The sequence below is a fragment of the Mustelus asterias genome, chromosome 1 (assembly GCF_964213995.1).
Source record: "Mustelus asterias chromosome 1, sMusAst1.hap1.1, whole genome shotgun sequence".
NCBI classification, from domain to species: domain Eukaryota; kingdom Metazoa; phylum Chordata; class Chondrichthyes; order Carcharhiniformes; family Triakidae; genus Mustelus; species Mustelus asterias.
The window spans coordinates 38,430,807-38,453,313 of record NC_135801.1 but is presented as its reverse complement, the minus strand read 5'-3'; the positions used below and the strand labels follow the sequence as shown (position 1 = coordinate 38,453,313).

At 44.7% G+C, this 22,507-nt stretch overlaps 1 protein-coding gene across 1 annotated transcript in view; it reads left to right on the top strand.

Moving 5' to 3' along the window:
• Positions 1–408: 408 nt before the first annotated feature.
• exosc9 (exosome component 9) overlaps positions 409–22,507 on the top strand; it is a 60,436-nt gene continuing 38,337 nt past the window's right edge. The window contains exons 1-3 of the mRNA XM_078211499.1: positions 409–545; positions 14,638–14,732; positions 19,835–19,954. Of these exons, the coding sequence (XP_078067625.1) occupies positions 480–545; positions 14,638–14,732; positions 19,835–19,954 (281 nt within the window). The 5' untranslated portion in view covers positions 409–479. The remainder of the gene's footprint in view (positions 546–14,637; positions 14,733–19,834; positions 19,955–22,507) is intronic.

The following is a 22,507-nucleotide window of genomic DNA, read 5'->3' as shown; positions in this document are numbered from 1 at the left end:
GCCCTGTCACACACAGTGCCCTGTCACACTCACTCCCCTGTCACACTCACTCCCCTGTCACACTCAGTCCCTGTCACACTCACTCCCCTGTCACACTCACTGCCCCTGTCACACTCACTCCCCTGTCACACTCACTGCCCGTCACACTCACTGCCCGTCACACTCACTGCCCTGTCACACTCAGTGCCCTGTCACACTCAGTGCTCTGTCACACTCACTGCCCTATCTATCTCACTGTCCCCTGTCACACTCACTGCCCCTGTCACACTCAGTGCCCTGTCACACTCACTCCCCTGTCACACTCAGTGACCTGTCACACTCAGTACCCTGTCACACTCACTCCCCTGCCTCAGTCTGAGCTCCAGCTGCCTCTCTGGCTCTGGATTCTCCCACGTGTTGGCAGTAGCCGGTCGCAGGGTGATGATGTCAGAGAGGTGCGGCGCTGGTGTTTGGGTTGAGTCTCGAGCTGTGGGTTTGAAATGAGAGAAACTCCGCTGTCCAACTGTGAGAGGCAGTTCATCCTGCAGGCGCTCGCCGAGAGACAGGTGCGCGGAGCCCCAAATACCGCTGCTTCAGGGTTCAGTGATAAAGGCGGGCCGGGGGAGCGGGAGCCTCCGTGCCGGTGGGGGAGAAGGGGATGGAAGGAAGCGGGCCCAGTGCTCGGGGAGCGGTGCGGGAGGGGGGTGTGGGGAGGCTGACTGTGCCAGTGTGCGGGGTGTGGGGGGAGGCTGACTGTGCCAGTGTGCGGGGTGTGGGGGGAGGCTGACTGTGCCAGTGTGCGGGGTGTGGGGGGAGGCTGACTGTGCCAGTGTGCGGGGTGTGGGGGGAGGCTGACTGTGCCAGTGTGCGGGGTGTGGGGGGAGGCTGACTGTGCCAGTGTGCGGGGTGTGGGGGGAGGCTGACTGTGCCAGTGTGCGGGGGGTCGGGAGGCCGACTGTGCCAGTATCTGGGGGGGTGGGGAGGCTGACTGTGCCAGTATCTGGGGGGGTGGGGAGGCTGACTGTGCCAGTATCTGGGGGGGTGGGGAGGCTGACTGTGCCAGTGTGTGGGGGGTCAGGAGGCTGACTGTGCCAGTGTGCGGGGGTGGTGGGGAGGCTGACTGTGCCAGTATCTGGGGGGGTGGGGAGGCTGACTGTGCCAGTGTGTGGGGGGTCAGGAGGCTGACTGTGCCAGTGTGCGGGGGTGGTGGGGAGGCTGACTGTGCCAGTATCTGGGGGGGTGGGGAGGCTGACTGTGCCAGTGTGCGGGGGGTCGGGAGGCTGACTGTGCCAGTATCTGGGGTGGTGGGGAGGCTGACTGTGCCAGTGTGTGGGGGGTCAGGAGGCTGACTGTGCCAGTGTGCGGGGGGTCGGGAGGCTGACTGTGCCAGTATCTGGGGGACGGTGATCAGTGAGAGCTGAGGCTGTGAACCAGAGTCCAATGTGAACAGGAGCTATGGTGCTGTTCAGTCTGTGTGGCACAATTTGTGCCAGTGCCTGGCGTAACCAGTGGCTCTGTCAATGCGCTGTGTGATAACGGGTACTCTGTGGGAGGGAACTACATACAATTGACTGCTGAGCTTTTGGGAAAGATGGTCTGGCTCTTCACCAGTGCATATGGCTAGAGGATGACATAGATTGGGACCTGTGTATTGAGGGGTATGTTACATTTAGGAAAGGTAGGAAGTTAAGAACAGGCAGAGGGGTGGCTCTGTTAATTAATGACAGTATCAGCATATTAGAGAAGGGAGACCTAAATTCAGGAAACCAGCATGTGGAAGCAGTTTGGGTTGAAATGATAAAGGCAAGAAGTCATTTGTGGGTGTAGTATATAGGCCACCTAATTGTAACTACACTATAGGACAGAGTATAAAGAACAAAGAAAATTACAGCACAGGAACAGGCTCTTCGGCCCTCCAAGTCTACACCGACCATGCTGCCCGACTTAACTATAACCCCTTACACTTCCGGGGACCATATCCCTCTATGTCCATTCTATTCATGTATTTGTCAAGACGCCCCTTAAAAGTCACTATTGTATTCGCTTCCACTACCTCCCCCGGCAACGAGTTCCAGGCACCCACTACTCTCTGTGTAAAAAATCTGCCTCGTACATCTCCTTTAAACCTTGCACCTTAAACCTGTGCCCCCTAGTAATTGACTCTTCCATCCTGGGAAAAAGCTTCTGACTATCCACTCTATCCGTGCCTCTCATAATCTTGTAGACTTCTATCATGTCGCCCCTCAACCTCCGTCGCTCCAGTGAGAACAAACCAAGTTTCTCCAACCTCTCCTCGTAGCTAATGCCCTCCATACCAGGCAACATCCTGGTAAATCTTTTCTGTACCCTCTCCAAAGCCTCCACACCCTTCTAGTAGTGTGTCGACCAGAATTGAACACTATATTCCAAGTGCGGCCTAACCATGGTTCTATAAAGCTGCAACATGTCTTGCCAATTTTTAAACTCAATGCCCCGGCCGATGAAGGCAAGCATGCCGTATGCCTTCTAGACTACCTTCTCCACCTGTGTTGCCACTTTCATTGACCTGGGTACCTGGACACCCAGATCCCTTTGCCTATCAATACTCTTAAGGGTTCTGCCATTTACTGTATATTTCCTATTTGTATTAGACCTTCCAAAATGCATTACCTCACATTTGTCCGGATTAAATTCCATCTGCCATCTCTCCGCCCAAGTCTCCAACCGATCTATGTCTTGCTGTATCCTCTGATGGTCCTTACTAGTATCCGCAAATCCATCAACCTTTGTGTCGTCCACAAACTTACTAATCAATCCAGTTACATTTTCCTCCAAATCATTTATATTACAAACTGCAAAGGTCCCAGCACTGATCCCTGAGGAACACCGCTTGTCACAGCCCTCCATTCAGAAACGCATCCTTCCACTGCTATACTCTGTCTTCTTTGACCGAACCAGTTTTGTATCCACCTTGCCAGCTCACCTCTGATCCCATGCGACTTCATGAGGGACCCTTGTCAAAGGCCTTACTGAAGTCCATGTAGACAACATCTACTGCCCTACCCTCATCAACCATCTTCGTCACTTCCTCGAAAAACTCGATCAAGTTAGTGAGACACGACCTCCCCTTCACAAAACCATGTTGCCTCTCACTAATACGTCCACTTATTTCCAAGTGGGAATAAATCCTGTCTCGAAGAATTCTCTCCAATAATTTCCCTACCACTGATGTAAGGCCTGTAATTACCTGGATTATTCTTGCTACCCTTCTTAAACAAAGGAACAACATTGGCTATTCTCCAATCCTCTGGGACCTCAGCCAGTGAGGATACAAAGATTTCTCTAAAGAATGAGAAAATAGGAGTTTGTTGTAAGGCACAACAATAATCAAGCAGGATTTTAATCTACATCGAGATTGCAAAAATGAGATAGGTAATAGTAGTGTAGATAAGGAGTTCATAGAATGTTTTTGGAATTTTACTTTAGAACATGTTCTGGAGCCAACAAAAGGCACGCTATATTAGACCAAGACTGGTATTTTAAACTTAAGTAAGGGGAACTGTGAGGACATGATAGTGGAGCTAGCCAGTGTGAACTGGTAAATGTGCTTAAGGGACAGATCAATCAAAGGGACACATATTTAAATGGATATTTCAAAATATACAGAATATAGACAATCTGGGCCTATCATCTGTGTGTAACTAAAAGTTAAAGACAGCATTACACTAAAGCAAATATTTGCACAAAGTTGAGTGGCAGGTCAGAAAATTGGAAAGAATGTAAAGAACAGCAAAGAATTGCCAAAAAAGTGGTAAGGAGGGAAAAACTAAAGTATGAGAGAATGCTAGCTAGTAATATAAAGGTGGACAGTAGGACCTTCTATATATAATTAAATAAGAAAAGAATTGGCAAAGTGAGCATTGGTCCTGTAGATTGAGTGTCTGGGAAATTGATAATGGTGAGTTGGGCTATGGCGGATGAATTAAACAGATTTTTGCACCTGGTTTCACTATAAAGGACATAAAAAGCTATAACTCAGGAAATGGAAGGGAGGGAGGAACTCGAGGGAAAATTACAGTCACCAGGGATGTGGTATTGGGCAAATTGCTGGGTCTGCGGGCTGACAGATATGCTGGTCCCGATGGCTAAGGACTTGAAAGATGTGGCTATTGAGATAATTGATGGATCAGTTTTAATTTTCCAAAATTCCCTATATTTATGGAAGGTTCCATTAGATTGTAAGGTAGAAAATGTAACTCCTTTATTCAAAAAGGGAGACAGAATACTATAGGCCAGTTAACCTTGATTTGATTTATTATTGTCACATATATTAACATACAGTGAAAAGGATTGTTTCTTGCACGCTACACAGACAAAACGTACCGTTCATAGAGAAGAAAATGAGAGAGTGCAGAATGTAGTGTTACAGTCATAGCTGGGATGTAGAGAAAGATCAACTTAATGCAAGATCAGTCCATTCAAAAGTCTTGACAGCAGCAGGGAAGGGTTGGTACGTGACCTCAGACTTTTGTATTTTTTTCTCGATGGAAGAAGGTGGAAGAGAAAATGTTCGGGGTGCGTGGGGTCCTTAATTATGCTGGCTGCTTTGCTGAGGCAGCGGGATGTGTAGACAGAGTCAATGGATGAGAGGCTGGTTTGCATGATGGATTGGACTACATTCACGACCTTTTGTAGCTTCTTGCGTTCTTGGGCAGAGTAGGAGCCATACCAAGCTGTGATACAACCAGAAAGAATGCTTTCTATGGTGCATCTGTAAAAGTTGGTGAGAGTCATAGCTGACATGCCAAATTTCCTTAGTCTTCTGAGAAAGTAGAGGCGTTGGTGGGCTTTCTTAACTATAGTGTCGGCATGGGGGGACCAGGACAAGTTGTTGGTGATCTGGACACCTAAAAACTTGAAGCTCTCGACCCTTTCTACTTCGCCCCTGTTGATGTAGACAGGGGCATGTTCTCCTTTATGCTTCCTGAAGTCGATGACAATCTCCTTCGTTTTGTTGACATTGAGGGAGAGATTATTGTTGCCGCACCAGTTCACCAGATTCTCTATCTCATTCCTGTATTCTGTCTCGTCATTGTTTGAGATCCAACCCATTACGGTGGTGTCATCAGCAAACTTGAAAATCGAATTGGAGGGGAATTTGGCCGCATAGTCATAGGTGTATAAGGAGTATAGTAGGGGGCTGAGAACACAGCTTTGTGGGGCACCTGTGTTGAGGATGATCGTGGAGGAGGTGTTGTTGCCTATCCTTACTGATTGTGGTCTGTGAGTTAGGAAATTCAGGATCCAGTCGCCGAGGGAGGTGCCGAAGCCCAGGCCACGGAGTTTGGAGATGAGTTTCGTGGGAATAATAGTGTTGAAGGCTGAGCTGTAGTCAATAAATAGGAGTCTGACATAGGTGTCCTTGTTATCTAGGTGTTCCAGGGTTGAGTACAGGGCCAGGGAAATGGCGTCTGCTGTGGACCTGTTGTGACGGTAGGCAAACTGTAGTGGATCCAGGTAGTTCGGGAGGCTGGAACTGATTCGTGCCATGACTAACCTTTCGAAGCACTTCATAATGATGGATGTCAGAGCCCCCGGATAGTCATTAAGGCACGTTGCTTGGTTTTTCTTAGGTACTGGGATGATGGTTGTCTTTTTGAAACAGATAGGGACCTCAGATTGTTGTAAAGAGAGGTTGAAGATATCTGTGAATACCTCCGCCAGCTGTATCCCCGCAGGATCTGAGTGCACGTCCGGGTACCCCCTTCAAGAAAGCTGCTCTGACATCTGCAGTGGTGATCCCAGATACAGGTTCATCCAGAGTGGAGGGCATGCTCTCGCTGATCCCTTGCTCAAAATGGGCGTAGAATGCATTGAGCTGATCAGGGAGGGGTGCGTTGGAGCCGGTGATTTTACATGCCTTCATCTTGTTGCCTGTTATGTCTTGCAGACCTTGCCATAGTCGGCAGAGGTTGGTGTGGCTAGCCTGGGACTCTAGCTTGGTCCGGTATTGTCTTTTGGCATCTTTGATGGATCTCCTTAGATCGTATCTGGCTTTCTTGTGTAGGTCAGTGTCGCCTGACTTGAACACCTCAGACCTGGACTTCAGCAAGCAGTGGCTATCCCTGTTCATCCATGGTTTCCTAACCATGGTTAACCTAACATCTGTCATCGGGAAAATGTTAGAAGCCTTTATTAAATATGTTATAACAGGGCACTTGCAATCAGGCAGAGTCAACATGGTTTTGTGAGAGGGAAATCACGTTTAATCAATTTATTGGAGTTCTTTGAAGGAGTCACAAATGCTGTGAATAAAGGGGAACCAGTGGATGCAGTGTACTTAGATTTCCAGAAGGCATCTGATAAGGTGCCACAGCAAAGGTTATTGCGCAAAATAAAAGCTCATGGTGCAGGGGTTAACATATAGGCATGGATAGAGGATTGGCTAGCTAACGTGAAATGGAGTTGACATAAATGGGTCTATTTTGGCTTGGCAGAATGTGACAAGTAGTGTGCTACAAGGATCAGTGCTGGGGGTCACAACTTTGTACCATTTGTATGGATGACTTGGACTGAAAGATTTGCTGAAAAGGAAATTGAGGAGGATGTAAGGAGGCTGCAAAGAGGCAGAGATAGGTTGTGAGTAGGCAAAAACCTGGCAAATGGAGTATAATATAGGCAAATGTGAAATTGTCCATTTTGGCAGGATGTGAAAAAGGAAGTTTAATATCTAAATGGTGAGAGATTGCGGAGCCTTGAGGTGCAGAGGGATCTGGGTATCCTAGTGCATGAATCACAAAAGGCTGGTATACAGGTGTGGAAAGTAATTAGGAAAACTAATTGAATGTTCTTGCTTATTGTGAGACGAATTGATTACAAAAGTAGGGAGATTATACTTCAGTTATACAGTAAGAAGTCTCACAACACCAGGTTAAATTCCAACAGGTTTATTTGGTATCATGAGTTTCCGGAGCACTGCTCCTTCTTCAGGTGAGTGGAGAGTTGGGTTCACAAACAGGGCATATACAGACACAGACTCAATTGCAAGATAATGGTTAGAATGTGAGTCTTAACAGGTAATCAAGTCTTTACGGGTACAGACAATGCGAGTAGAGAGAGGGCTAAGCAGAGGTTAAAGAGATGTGATTTGTCTCAAGCCAGGACAGTTAGTAAGATTTTGCAAGCCCTGGCCAAATGGTGGGGGTTACACTTAGTGTGACATGATCCCAGTTGAGGCCGTCCTTGTGTGCGGAACTTGGCTTTCCGTTTCTGCTCGGCGGTTGTGCGTTGTGTGTCTTGAAGGCCGCCTTGAAGAACGCTTACCCAAAGATCGGAGGCTGAATGCCCTTGACTGATGTGGAGATGCGGGCGTTGGACTTGGGTAAGCACAGAAAGAAGTCTCACAACACCAGGTTAAAGTCCAACAGGTTTATTTGGTAGCACAAGCCACAAGCTTTCAGAGCGCTGCTCCTTCATCAGGTGAGTGAAGGAGCAGCACTCTGAAAGCTTATGGCTTGTGCTATCAAAGAAACCTGTTGGACTTTAACCTGGTGTTGTGAGACTTCTTGAAGTGTTCCCTGACAGGAAGAGAACGCTCCTGCCTGGTGATTGTCGAGTGGTCTCCGTTCATCCGTTGTCATTGCATCTGCATGGTTTTGCCGATGTACCATGCCTTGGGACATCTTTTCCTTCAGTGTATCAGGCAGACAACGTTGACCGGATCGCATGAGTATGTACCGTATACCTGGTAAATCGTGTCCTCACGTGTGATGATGGCATCCGTGTCGATGATCTGGCACGTCTTGCAGAGATTGTTATGGCAGGGTTGTGTGGTGTCGTGGTCACTGTTCTCCTGAAGGCTGGGTAGTTTGCTGCGAACAATGGTCTGTTTAAAGTTGTGCGGTTGTTTGAACGCAAATAGTGGGGTGTGGGGATGGCCTTAGCAAGATGTTTGTCTTCATCAATGACATGTTGAAGGCTCCGAAGAAGATGCCGTAGCTTCTCCGCTCCGAGGAAGGACTGGACGACGAAGGGTACTCTGTTGGCCATGCCCCTTGTTTGTCTTCTGAGGAGGTCGGTGCGGTTTTTCGCTGTGGCGCATCAGAACTGTCGATCGATGAGCCGAGCGCCATATCCTCTTCTTACGAGGGCGTCTTTTCAGCGTCTGTAGGTGTCTGTTGCATTCCTCCTCATCTGAGCAGATCCTGTCTATATGGAGGGCTTGTCCGTAGGGGATGGCTTCTTTAACGTGTTTAGGATGGAAGCTAGAGAAGTGGAGCATCGTGAGGTTTTCTGTGGGCTTGCGGTACAGTGAGGTGCTGAGGTGACCGTCCTTAATGGAGATGGGTGTGTCCAAGAATGCAACCGATTCTGGAGAGTAGTCTAAGGTGAGTCTGATGGTGGGATGGAACTTGTTGATGTCATCACGTAGTTGTTTCAGTGATTCTTCACCGTGAGTCCAAAGGAAGAAAACGTCATCAATGTATTGAATGTATAGCATCGGTTGAAGGTCTTGTGCGGTGAAGAGCTCTTGTTTGGACTTGTGCATGAAGATGTTGGCATATTTTGGTGTGAATTTGGTCACCATGGCTGTTCCGTGTGTCTGGATGAAGAACTGGTTGTTGAAGGTGAAGACGTTGTGATCCAGGATGAAGCGGATGAGTTGTAGAATTGCATCTGGAGATTGGCAGTTGTCGGCGTTGAGTACTGAGGCAGTTGCAGCAATGCCGTCGTTGTGGGGGGTGCTGGTGTAGAGTGCCGAGATGCCCATTGTGGCGAGGAGTGTTCCTGGTTCAACTGTTCCATGGGTGCTGAGTTTCTGTAAGAAGTCCGTAGTGTCACGACAGAAGCTCGGGGTTCCTTGTAGGATGGGTTTCAGGATGCCTTCGACGTAGCCAGTGTGGTTCTCACACAGGGACCCATTGCCTGATACGATGGTACAGCCGGATGTGTTGGCCTTGTGTATCTTTGGGAGGCATATCTCGTATGCACAGGATCTGCTCAGATGAGGAGGAATGCAACAGACACCCACAGCCGCTGAGTGACGCCCTCGTAAGAACAGGATATGGCACTCGACTCATCGATCGACAGTTCCGACGCGCCACAGCGAAAAACCGCACTGACCTCCTCAGAAGACATACAAGGGGCATAGCCAACAGAGTACTCTTCATCATCCAGTCCTTCCCCAGAGCGGAGAAGCTACAACATCTTCTTCGGAGCCTTCAACATGTCATCGATGAAGACGAACATCTCGCCAAGGCCATCCCCACACCCCACTACTTGCGTTCAAACAACCGCATAACCTTAAACAGACCATTGTTCGCAGCAAACTACCCAGCCTTCAGGAGAACAGCAACCACGACACCACAGCAACCTCTGTAAGACGTGTCGGATCATCGACACGGATGCCATCATCACACATGAGAACACCCTCCACCAAGTACACAGTACATACTCCAGGCGACTCGGCCAACATTGTCTAACTGACACGCTGCAGGAAAGGATATCCCAAGGCGTGGTACATCGGAGAGACCATGCAGACGCTACGATGAACGGACATCACTCGACAATCACCAGGCAGGAGCGTTCCCTTCCTGTCAGGGAACACTTGCATTCAGCCACCGATCTTTGGGAAAGCGTTCTCCAAGGCGTCCTTCGAGACACGACAACGCAGAATCGCCAAGCAGAAACTGATAGCCAAGTTCCGCACACATGGGGACGGCCTCAACCGTGATCTTGGGTTCATGTAACCCCCACCATTTGGCCTGGGCTTGCAAAATCTTACTAACTGTCCTGGCTTGAGACAATTCACACCTCTTTAACCTGAGATTAAACCTCTCTCCACTTGCATTGTCTGTACCTGTAAAGACTTGATTACCTGTGAAGACTCGCATTCCAACCATTATCTTGCAATTGAGCCTGTGTCCATATATGCCCTGTTTGTGAACCCAACTCTCCATTCACCTGATGAAGGAGCAGTGCTCCGAAAGCTCATGATACCAAATAAACCTGTTGGACTTTAACCTGGTGTTGTGAGACTTCTTACTGTGCCCACCCCAGTCCAACACCGGCATCTCCACGTCATGGCTTTCAGTTATACAGGACATTGGTGAGACCACATATGGAGTACTGTGTACAGTCTGATCTCCTTATTTTAAGAAAGATGTAAATGCTTTAGAAGCAGTTCAGAAAAGGTTATACACTAAAACCAGGGATGGGCAGCTGTCTTATGAGGAAAGGCTGGCGATGTTAAGTTTATATCCACTCGAATTTAGAAGAGTTAAGAGGCAACTTGATTGAAACCTTTAAGATCCTGAGGGGTATTGACAGGTTGGATGTGGAGAGGATATTTCCTCTTGTCAGGTAATCTAGAACCAGGGATCACTGTTCAAAAATTAAGGGTCGTTCATTTAAGATAGAGATGAGAAGTTTTTTCTCTGAGTGTTGTGAGTTCTGCACTGTCTTCCTGAAAAGATGGTGGAAGCAGAACCTTTGAATATTTTAAAGGCAGAGCTAGATAGATTCTTGATTAACAAGAGGGTGAAGAGTTATTGAGGGTGGACAGGAATGTAAGGTTGAAGTTACAATCAGATCATAGAAACATAGAAGATAGGAGGAGGCCATTTGGCCCTTCAAGCCTGTTCCGCCATTCATCATGATTATGGCTGATTGTCCAACTCAATAGCCTAATCAAGATCAAATTGAATGGCAGAGCAGGCTTGAGGGGCTGAGTGGCCTACTTCTGCTTCTAATTCACATGTTTGTATGTGTGATTGGAGAGTTTGGTGTCAGTGGCCAATATTAACTGAGAGCTTTATAACCAGTGGCCCATGTCAGTAGAGGGCTCAGTCGTAGTGCCCTGTGTGAGGAGGACTCTGAAACCAGTTTGGTATCATCTGTGAATTTGATCATTTTGTGCTGAATTTCTCAACCAAAGTCATTGATATAAAGTAGATACAGTAAGTGGTCTCAGTATGAAGCCACTTACTGGAGCAACTCATTCAGTTCCCCTATGCCATTATAATTCTAACACACAGTGTTGTTGTTTTTGACTTTTCAGTTATTCCTTATCATTTTCCAACATTTACCCTGAATCGACATATCATTCAGCTTAACCAGCAGCCTTTCACATGGAACTTTTTTGGATGATTTCAGATTGTGTACCTATGCTTTGGGACAAATTAGTTCCAGTGAGAAGGGCCCCTCCCACCAGTTGAAGAACCAGTGGTAACCTAGCGTTGCTCTGTCGTGAGTGGCCCAATGCAATATAAATGCAACCAGGCACCTAACTGACCTGCATTGGGCCTCCCACATGATCAACAAAGGACCTCTGTAGTAAGCCATTGCAAACCTGATGGGATAATCGCCTCCAAGTGGTTCACTAATGAGTCTAATTGATATCCTACCACAGTTGACTGGGCACACCCCGCTAATCAGTGTAGTCACTACAGTTTTTATTGGCAAATATGGCAGCGAATCTGATGAAATAAATAGTTAATTTCTGAAGTTGTACATGAGTGGGCTTGTGAAATGTTACTAATTGTCTCATTTGATGAAAGCAATTATAATGGAGTGAGGAGGGTGATGGGGATTGGGATTGTAAGGTTTGGGAACAATTCTATTGCTCAGCTTAAAACTAAAATTGTAAGTCATAGAATCACAGAAGGAGGCCATTTGGCCCATTGAGTTTGTGCTGGTTTTTTTGAGGAACAAGCCAGTGAGTCCCAATTGCCTTTTCTTTGCCCTATGTTCCTGTAGATATTTTTCTCTAAACTAGTGTTTAATGTCGGATTAGCGTTACCTCCTGGCTTTTGTGTACAATCCTATCTGCTTTATTAATTGCTGTTACCCTGTCCTCCCACCTACAAAGATTTCTGCACAAAGACCCCAAGTTTCTTTCTCTCCTGCACCCCTTTTAAAAAGGTACCATTTAACATTTTACCTACAGGAGGGGTCAATCAGCACTATTTCCCTCTTAACCACCCGGTCATAAACAGGAGGTGTTTTGAATTCATTTGTTTATAAAGAATAAGCACTGGTGTATTTTCCCAACTCCTTGTTTTTTTGTGTGATCCAATTTTACTAATCCACAGCAAGCTTGAGTTAGCATTAAATCAGAAGGTGGGTTTATTTTACCCATTCAAAATGCACAAAAGGAGTGTTCTCACCCTCCCACTCCGCATTCACACAGTGAAGGGGGAGAGGGGGGGAGGATGGGATGGAACAAAGGAGGTTGAGAGTACAAGGACCACAGAAAAACTCAATATTCATTTGAGTTTCAGAGTCCCAAAGCCAGAGTCTAATGAGAAGTTATTTCACATCGTCATTTCAAGTTCATCTGGCTGAAGACTGGTGTTGTAAGATTTGCTTTTCAGGTGGTGGTGTAAAATGAAGTTGGCGTGCAGAGATTGAATCAGTTCTATAGGTGATGGTACGAACAAATGCTAAGACTGAGCAAAAACTGCATACCGCCAGCTGTAAAATTGGTGGGCTGGTAAATAGATTATTGCAGGATATAGAATATAGACAGGCTCGTCAGATAGGTTGATCGGTGGCAAAATGGAATTCAATCCACATAAGTGTGAGGTGATGCACTTGGGCAGGACAAACAAGACAAGGGAATACATGATGAACGACAGAACCCTGGGAAGCACCGAGGATCAGAGGGACTTTGGTGTGCATCTATACCGGTCCCTTAAGGTGGTAAGACAGGTGGATAAAGTGGTTAAGAGCAGGGAGGTTATGACGGAACTGTATAAAATGTTGTTTAGATATTGTGTGCAGTTCTGGAATCCACATTATAAGAGGGATGTGATAGCACTGGAATGGATGCAGAGGAGATTTACCAGAATGCTGCATGGGCTGGAGAGTTTTGGCTATGAAAAGAGATTGGATAGACTGCAGTTATTTTCCTTGGAGCAGACGAGACTAAGGGGGGGACATGATTGAGATGTATAAAATTATGAGGGGTATAGATAGTAGACAGGAAGAAACTTTTCCCCTTGGTGGAGGGATCAATGACATGGCCATAGATTTAAAGTAAGGAGCTAGAGATTTAGAGGAGATCTGAGGAAAAACCTTTTCACCCAAAGGGTGGTGAGAGTCTGGAATTCACTGCCTGAAAGGATGATGGAGGCAGAGACCCTCATAACATTAAGAAGTATTTAGATGTGCACTTGTGATCTCATGGCTATGGGTCAGGTGCTAGAAAATGGGATTAGAATTGTTGGATGGTTTACCTTTGACCGGTACAGATGCAATGGGCTGAAGGGCCTTTTTCTGTGCTGTAGACCTCTATGACTCTGCTGCTGAGATGTATAGATAGTAATACTCACAAACAGGTTATTACAATATTTTTATATAAAAGGTACAGGATGAGAAATTGCCTCTTGCAGTGACTGCCACTTGTAGAACAGCTTTTCAAGCTCTTATCCTTGGCTGTTTCTTGGATAGCATGCTGCTAGAATAGAAGCACATGGAGGTGTATCGCCTAGGGACCAGAGGTGGAAGTGACCTGTCCATACAAAGGTTGTAATAGATGCAGTGACAGTGCCTCTGGATCTGTAACACAGCAGGGAGATGAAGCTGAGACTGTGAAGAGGGCAATCTTTGCATGAAGCTGTCTGCCAAGATGGAGGCGGATACTTTCATGCTCTTTGGCAGTGGCAGGAGACTGTCTGTCTGCCAGACCAGCTATGCACCTAACATCTTAGTGTCCATTCCCATCTTGTGAACACCTTCCAGTGAGTTGGCAATGGAACCACCCTTTACCCTTACCCTGGGTGCAGGTTACATGTTGATCCCAGCTCTGTGCAGTCCCAGTCTCTGAGCTGCTGGTTGCAAGTGTCCGATTGTGCGATGGGGCTTATTCGTTGGTGCTGTGCCATTATTCCCTTACACAACACGCCTCCACTCCCCCTTCTGTGACTGTGTAGGAGGCAGTTCTTGGGTGTCCGAAAGTAGAAAATCTCACGGCAGAGGTCGGTGTGAGGAAAGATGTGTGGGGTCAGCAGCAAGAGGTTCATGATCCCATCATCAGCAGCTTGCATGTTATTAGCCAGGCAGCAGAAAGAGGGTGCACTGGCAGTTGTGAAGGGGCATAAAGTAGAAACATATTGTCACCCTCAAAATTTTTGATGTCGGATACCACAGCTCTGCAGCCCACCCAGAACCATTTTGGTTGTCGGGCTCAGGTGATGCATCCATCCTCGTCTCCCACCAGCTCTGCTCCACTAGTCTGCCTTTAGGAAGAGCAGGCATGCTGTGAGCTACAAACATTGCTGCATGGCCCTCCTGTGCACAAGTAGTGCAGACCACAGCGAGGGAGCTATTTGGGCTGACACTACAATCATACAGATGAGGTGGGTACATGATATTTACATGTTGTCCACCTTGATCTGAACAGACCATGAATCATGATTCTGCTGAAAAAATGGGGCTAACCAATCTCTAACTGGTAATGTTCTTTCCTTTTTGCTTTAATGGTTTTCTGACATTTTGAAAAGGTGAGTGATGGGTGAGTGGACAAATTCTGTTTCTTTCTTCAAGGAAGTATAAATATGCTGTCACATCTAAACCATAGCCCATCATGAATATGGATGGAATTTTATCATAGAACCGTCACAAAATAAAGCCATTTTGTTTTAAATATGACTGATACCTTGTATTTTTAATCAACAGCGTCTTGATGGAAGACAGACATATGACTATAGAAATATCAAGATAACATTTGGAACTGAATATGGATCTTGTATTGTGGAACTGGGTAAAACAAGGTAAATTAGATCTGTTAGAAGAAAGCTGTAGTTCATTGCTTTGTGTAGTCTGAAAATCTGTTTTACCATAAGATATAGGAGCAGAATTAGGCCACTCGACCCATCGAGTCTGCTCCACCATTCAATCATGGCTGACATTTTTCTTTTCCCCATAACCCCTGACTCCCTTATTAATCAAGATGTTTTGATTTGTGATACTTGTTCTTCTTTGATGCATTAAGCCTGAGCTTTGAGTTGTTGGGGGAAGCAGAGATGCACAGTGTTGTTACATCAGTCAGTTAAATATTGCCAGCAGAAGCCTTAGGCAAGTCAGCCATCCGTCTTATTGTCAAAGGAGGTCCGTAGCCTGGGGAAACAAGAGAATGGGGATGCGGGTGATATTTAGAGGAAAGAATAAAAGTGGCTTGCAGTTCATAAAGGTGGAGTTTGGAGTGGGGACTGAAAGCAATGATTTCAGCCTTCCCAATAGTTAATTGGAGGAAGTTTCTGCTCATCCAGTACTGGAGACAAACAATTAAAGCATTAGTTGAAACAAACATACATTTCTAGTTAAAGATGGTATTAGACCACCCATGGATGCCAACACCTAGGAGACCCTTACTTGATGGGTAACATTTATGCCAGGCAATGGCCATCACCAACAAAGAAGAATTTAACCATCCCCTCTTGACATTTAATGGCATTACCATGACATTTAATGACATTATGGCACAGTGGTTAGCACCGCTGCCTCACAGCGCCAGGAACCTTGGTTTGATTCTTTCCTTGGCTGACTGTGTAGAGTTTGTGCATTCTCCCCATGTCTGTGTGAGTTTCCTCCATCCTGGAGGTTATCATTGACCAGAAACTGAATTGATCATATATATGACCAACCATATAAACACTGTGATTATACTCTCCACTTGCCTGGATGAGTGCAGCTCCAATAACACTCAAGAAGTTCGACGCCACCCAGGACAACGCAACCCACTTGACTGCCACCCCATCCACCACCTTCAACATTCACTCCCACCATCAATGGCGCACAATGGTAATATACAATCTTCATGATACACTGCAGCAACTCACCAAGGCTCCTTCAAAACCCACAACCTCCTGTCACCCTGGAAGGTCAAGAGCAGCAAATGCATGGGTACACCACCTGCAAGTTCCCTCCAAGTTACACCACCCACTCCCTTCCTAATGGTGCTGTGGATTGCAGTGGTACAAGAAAGTAGCACACCACCATCTTCTCTAGGGCAATTAGGGATGAGCAATAAATGCTGACTTGGCCGGGGACACCCACAGCCCTTGAACAAATAATTTTAAAAATCCAGATCTTTGCCAATACTAAGTAGTCTTTCCCTGGGCCATTCCTATCTGTGTTTCAACAAAATCTGTCCACTAGTTTTTGAGATATATTGTTCACAGGCTAACAAACAGTCCACCTTCAGTGGCAGAGGTAATAATTATAGTGGGGAATCAGAAATGACACAGACATTAAAGAAATAATTTGTAAGTATCATTGTGATAGAAGACAAAAAGAATTCTGAGCTAATGGGGAAACCTAGGGTCCAGCAACTTAAAGAAATCAGCACAAGTAAAGAAATAGTACTGGAGAAATTAATGGCTCTAACTGGGGACAAATCCACTGGAAATGACCACCTGCACCCTCGCATTTGAAAAGATGTAGCTGTAGAGTTGGTGGATGAATTGGGGCTTGATCTTCCAGAATTCCTTTGATTCTAGAGCAGCTTCCAAAGATTGCAAGATAACAAACATAACTATTAAAAAAAATTAGGAAATGAGAAAACCAGTTAGCCTACCACCAATAGGAGTAGGCAAAATGCTAGAATCTATTATTAGGGATAAGGTAACAAAGTAATTGAAAATAATATGATTAAACAGAATCAAGATGAAAGGAAAACCATGTTTTAAAAATTGGTTTGATTTTTGTGGGTGTAATTAGGATGGATAAGGTGGGGACCAGTGGATGTTGTTGTTTTGGATTTTCAAACAGTATTCAATAAGGTGCAGCACAAGGTTATTAGAAAATATAGGACTCCTGGGACAAGGGTAATATAGATTGAAGATTATTTAATGGATAGAAAGCAGAGTAGGAATAAATGTGATATTTTTGAGTTGGCACGCTGTAATTAGTGGGGGTACCACAAGGGGCAGTACTTGAGACTCCACTACTTATAATCCTCATTAATGACTTGGTATCATAGAAGGAGACCATTCGGCCCATCAAGTCTGCACCAACCATAATCCCATCCAGGTCCTATTCCTGTAACCCCACATATTTACCCTGCAAAGCCCCATGATACTAGGGTCAATTTAGCATGGCCAATCAACCTAACCCGCACATCTTTGTTCTGTGGGAGGAAACCCCATGGTGGCACAGTGGTTAGCATCACGGTTAGACTTAAATGAGAAAATGTATCCAAGTTTGTTGACAAAATAAAATCAGTTTGGAAAATAGGTGGTAAAGAAAAGGCAAAGCAACCGCAGTGGGGATGTAGGCAGATTGTGTGAGTGAGCAAGAATATGGCAGATGGAATGCAAGGTGGTGAAGAATGAAATTATCTCTTTTGGTGGAAAATATAAAAAGGCAGAATCTTTTTTGAATGGTTAGAGACTGGAAGATGTTTGGGAGGATCTGGGTTTCTATATACATGATTCACGAATTAACATGCAAGTACAGCAAGCAATTAGGCAGAAATAGTATGTTAGCTTTTGTTACAAAGGGATTAGAGTATAAGACTGAAGAAGTCTTAATCAATTGTGCAGGGTGTTGATGAGAATGCAGCTGGAGTACTATGTGCAGTTTTGGCCTCCTTACCAAAGAAAGCACTTACTTTTCCTGCAGCGAGGTTTACTTCACTGGTTCCTCGGTTATGGGGATTTTCCTATGATGAGATTGAGTGGATTAAACATTTTTTTCCCCCTGAAGTTTAGAAGAATGAGAGGTGATCTGATTGAAACATATAGATTTGGATTACGAAATGCAGTAGCATGCTTTTTGGTCTTAAAAGTCCAAAAATTCACTGTTACACTTGTTTCTCCTGAGATGAAGTCTTGAAATGTTGTAGGTCTGTGATTCCATTTTGGTTCACTGAAGAATTGTAATCTGGAGGTTGATGAAGATGGATTTGGTTTACTGCTTGCTTCACTCCAGTTAAACCCTTGTAACGAAAACATGGTTTGGTTCTTCAAATAGATAGGCAAAGACTGACCTAAATTCTCTACCTGCTTATAGATCTTAAGGCAGGATCCTGTTCCCTTGCTGATCTGGATCTTTCCGCCCACTGCTCCAAAAAATGTGACTTATTATATGTCCCTTATCAGAAACCTGATTTCTGTTACCATCGTCTATTCTTCATCGTGCCAAACATGGTCTCTGACAACTTGGCCATTGACAAGAGCCTGATGTTCACTCACTCTCACATCACTGTGATAGAATAAGGTTTTTTTTGTCCCAGTTCCACTCCAAACCACATCTGCAAGTCTATTGTGAACCAGTGTATTTAATTTTCTGGATAAGGGCAGTCATTGATCCACAGGAAAGGTTTGTTGTTTTTTTAATTACTTCTCAATGAAATGTCCCAAAAGTTAATTTGTATTTTAGTGACTTGTCCAGACATGAAGCTAACTCCAGGGCCTTGTCTGGTTTCATTATATTGACAGAGCCTATTCAAAACAGAGGAACATTTGGGAGCTAGGGAAATAAAGTGGAATGGGGCTAGTGGGAAAGGTGGAACTTGGATAGAGGAGCAGCCATGATCTTATTAAATTGTGGATTGGCTCAAAGGGCCCGCTCCTGTTTCTTATGATAGAGGCTGTCATCTGCATGTGTTCTTTATCTGATGAGATACTCCCCATTGGTTCTTCTAATCTCCAGTCCACAGCTCTTTGGCAATAAATTGCCTGACACTCTTGCATTGTGTTAAAGCTTCTAGATGGCAAGGTGACTGCTGTCAATGACATGTACTGTGAGATTGGGGGAGGGGGGGGTGTAGTAGAGGAGCAAATATTTTAAAAATAATTCTTACTATAGGTAGAAATTATAATTAAAACTAAATATAAGGAAGAGAACCATCTGAGTGAGCTCTGGAATCTTAAAACATAAAATCACAGCATGTAACAATGACCAGGGGTTTAGTGGTAGCTGAGTATGGGCTGCAATAGCATGGAACATCCAGCAGGCGGCAGAAGGGACACATACAACATCCAGGAACAGGCCACAGCACAATAAAGGTCAACTATCGCTCAGGGATTGTTGGGAACAGAGAATAAAATATCAACATGTGAATTTGGAAAGGAAAGTTAAAGAAGTTGTGCTTTCCTGGAGGATGCATCAGCTTCACAAAATCATTAGGTGCTTCCATGGCAAAAATCACTCACTGTGGCACAGCTTCCATATTTCCTTCCTATTTAAAGGATGTCAATGGCTGAAGCGTCAGCTCTACCTGAGCGCACGCTTTTGGTTCTCCACTGGAATGGCAAGTGTCACCAGACCTGCAAGAGCTGTACCATTTCCATTCAGAAAGCTGTGTATTGCAGCTTTTGACAAAAATGATGTATTGGCATCGATGTTGAGCAAAACTGTCCCCAAGAATAAAATTATATTGCTTGTCCAAAGTGGTTGAAAGGCAGCATTGAGTTTAAGGGAAGGCTTGTGAAGAGACAGACTGGTTACCAGTGGAGTAACTAACTAGAATTGTTGTTGCTGCCATCAACGTGTGGAAACAAAAATGTTTATAGAGGCAGGGAAGACTGTTGGGGGAAAGAAAAGGCATTCTAGAAAGGAAGTCACAGCCAGATCGTTGGATAAAAAGCTGGGCCGGGGGTCTCCATAGAATATTTTTTTTATTTTTTGCTAAAAGCCAATGTATTTACCAGGTCACCAGGAAAGCTCCCTGCTTCTCATTGAATCATGTCAAGTTTTTTCTAACGTCCAGCTGAACATGTAGAAGGCCCTTCATTTAACTTTAAGCTAGACGAGGACACCTTTTGTGGAATTGGAGAATGATTGATATTAGCCATTATTATGCAGACACGCTTTCCTTTTCTGGAGTTGAAGTAAAAGATGCCTAATTTGTCTCCAACTGTCATTTCAGGGTCCTTGCACAAGTGTCATGTGAACTTGTTACTCCTAAACCTAGCCGGCCTACAGAAGGCATCATTTTTTTCAATTTGGAACTCTCCCCAATGGCTTCTCCTGCATTTGAACCTGGCAGGTAAGTCTGGTACATAGAAAACAATAGAAGATTACCATTATAAATCATTTTCCAGCAACCAACCAGCTTTTCCTTTTTGACACCAGAAGTGTTTCTTTTCTCTTTTATGGTGATGATAAATACTTTTAACACCTGGTGCATTAATATTATTTCCTTTTCCTTTGTATGTATATTGTGTTACTAAAACTAAATTGTGAATCAAGTAAAATGCAGGGGTGAATTCTTCAGTCTCGGGACCCTTTCATTGCAAGTGAGAACGGAAAGTTTGGCATTGGCCAAAAACCCATTCAATTTCAGCAGCACCAAAAAATCCGTGAACGCGGACAGAAGATTTCAGCCACTTTTTAAAAGATCCGCATTATGTTGTTCCTGTTGAGGTGGTGGCACTTGGTCTGAGGGATTGAAATATTTAGGTGTGCAGACACAGTCTTAAAACTGGTTATGGAGGGATACAAAAGAATGGTCTAGTTTGGACCAGGGAGCGGCACGGGCTTGGAGGGCCGAAGGGCCTGTTTCTGTGCTGTATTGTTCTTTGTTCTATTTGAACCAAATGTTCCAATATTTTGTAGAGGTTTGCTTATTTTGTAGAGATTTGCTTATGGTATATTAATTTGAATAGTGTGGCTCTCATTTACCCATTCCAGTTAAGGGTTTATTTTTTTAAAATGTATACTTTTAATGTTTTGAAGATGTTGATATCTTGCTGGGGAAAGGTTTCATGGCTGCTTACATCTACCTAGCCTAGGCAGCTATATTCATGTGTGAGTCTTGACAGTGTGCAAAAGTAAGATAAGGACTAGCCCGTTAATTCAAATGATCTGATAATTCATTTCTTAGCACTAATTCCTAGTTTGCTATGTTATTGATAAATTAATAAATAATTCAAATACTTAATTTAAAGTTTTTTCTTTGCATGTATCAGCCAATGACTCCATTACACTATCAGCGTGGTATCACAGCTGAACTGAATCTTGCTTTCATGTATCATCTTCACATCCTCTCTGACCTTCCCCAAATGATCAGTCCACAAAAAAGGCCTTCACTTCATCCCCTTACACTCCAGCTCAATGAATTTCAAACTTGGCATGAATCTAAGCTCTCTCTTCACATCCACACTCACTTCTTTAGCTCGGTGCCTTCCCTTCCATATGGACCCTTTCTCCTATCTTTGGGAATCTCATTTCCCACGGACCTCACCCTCTGGCCTTTTAGCTCCTCTAGAATTTTTCATTGAGAACTGTTGGTGTGCGATTATCATATTTTTTTCTACTCCGTTCACTTATTCTGTCTGAATTTCCAGCATTCCATTCTCTCTGGACTAACCCTCACATTATTGAGAGTGATGCTGTTCTTGTTTGGTGAACCGACCTCTATGTTGTGGAGGCTGATGACATCCTGCACTAAGATCCCACCATCAATTAACAGACTTTTACTCCATTGGAGATTTCTCCCCACTGCCTCTAAACCTGTAGACCCTCCCGCCCATGCGACACACTCCAGCCCTCAGGCCTGAGTGCCGCCCTCCGGTACCATACCTGGCCTATTCATTAGCTGTCTGCAATCATTAGCCTATTCTTGCCTCGTTCACTGAGCTGTCTGATACCCATGCTAATAAGAACTATGCTTTTATGGGTGTATTGTTATCAGGAATGCAGTTCACTTCCCTGGCCTATTTCCCATGATGCCTTCGAACCCTTTGGCCAAGATCTATGCCTGTTTAATAATACTTTCACAAATACATGATTAAATTCCTCTAACTGTGGTTATATGTGTTTCTATGCAGACGGTATCTCTGTAAAATATATATAAGGCAGTCTGTGGTTCTTTACATAAGATAATCCACTCTGTTCTAATAGTCTTTATTAGTGTTTTAAATCTCAGAGTATTTTGAAGTCCTCCAGACCCAACTAGTCACAATCCAATCCTGTACCTCATTGAACTTGTTCTTACATTGAACACCTTCTCCTTTGAGCACATTCACTTCCTCTAAATAAATATTATTGTATTGAAACTCTTATAGGTCCTAGGTACTCCAACCTTTAATTGGATTGTGAAATATTCTATGTTACATTCAACTTGGTCCTCTCCCTCACTACTTTTTCTGGTACTTTGATGACTGTATTGGTGCCATTCTCTGCTCTCACCCTAAACTTTCCTCCCAGTTTCCACTCTGCTCTCCCCTTCTCATGATCAATCTTTTGATTCTTCCTTTTCTTTCCTCAAATTCTCTCTCTCCATTTCTGGGGATAGGTAATCAACCAATATCAATTTCCACAGCTACTTTGTTTATACTTTTTCCCCACTCCAACTCATTCTCCAAGTTTTTCTGCTTCCTTCGCAACTATTCAGATTATTCATCCTTGGTTATCAGTGCGTTTGATATGTCTTCCTTTTCCCTCGACCAAGGATGGTTACCTATTTCCTGCACTTCAGCTCCCTCCTAGAAACATGATGGTGTTTCCCTTGTCCTTACCTTTCACCCCGGCATTCAGTGGATCACCTTGTGTGCCACCTTTAGCTAAAGCAAACATCTTTGGCTTGCTTTTCTGTATT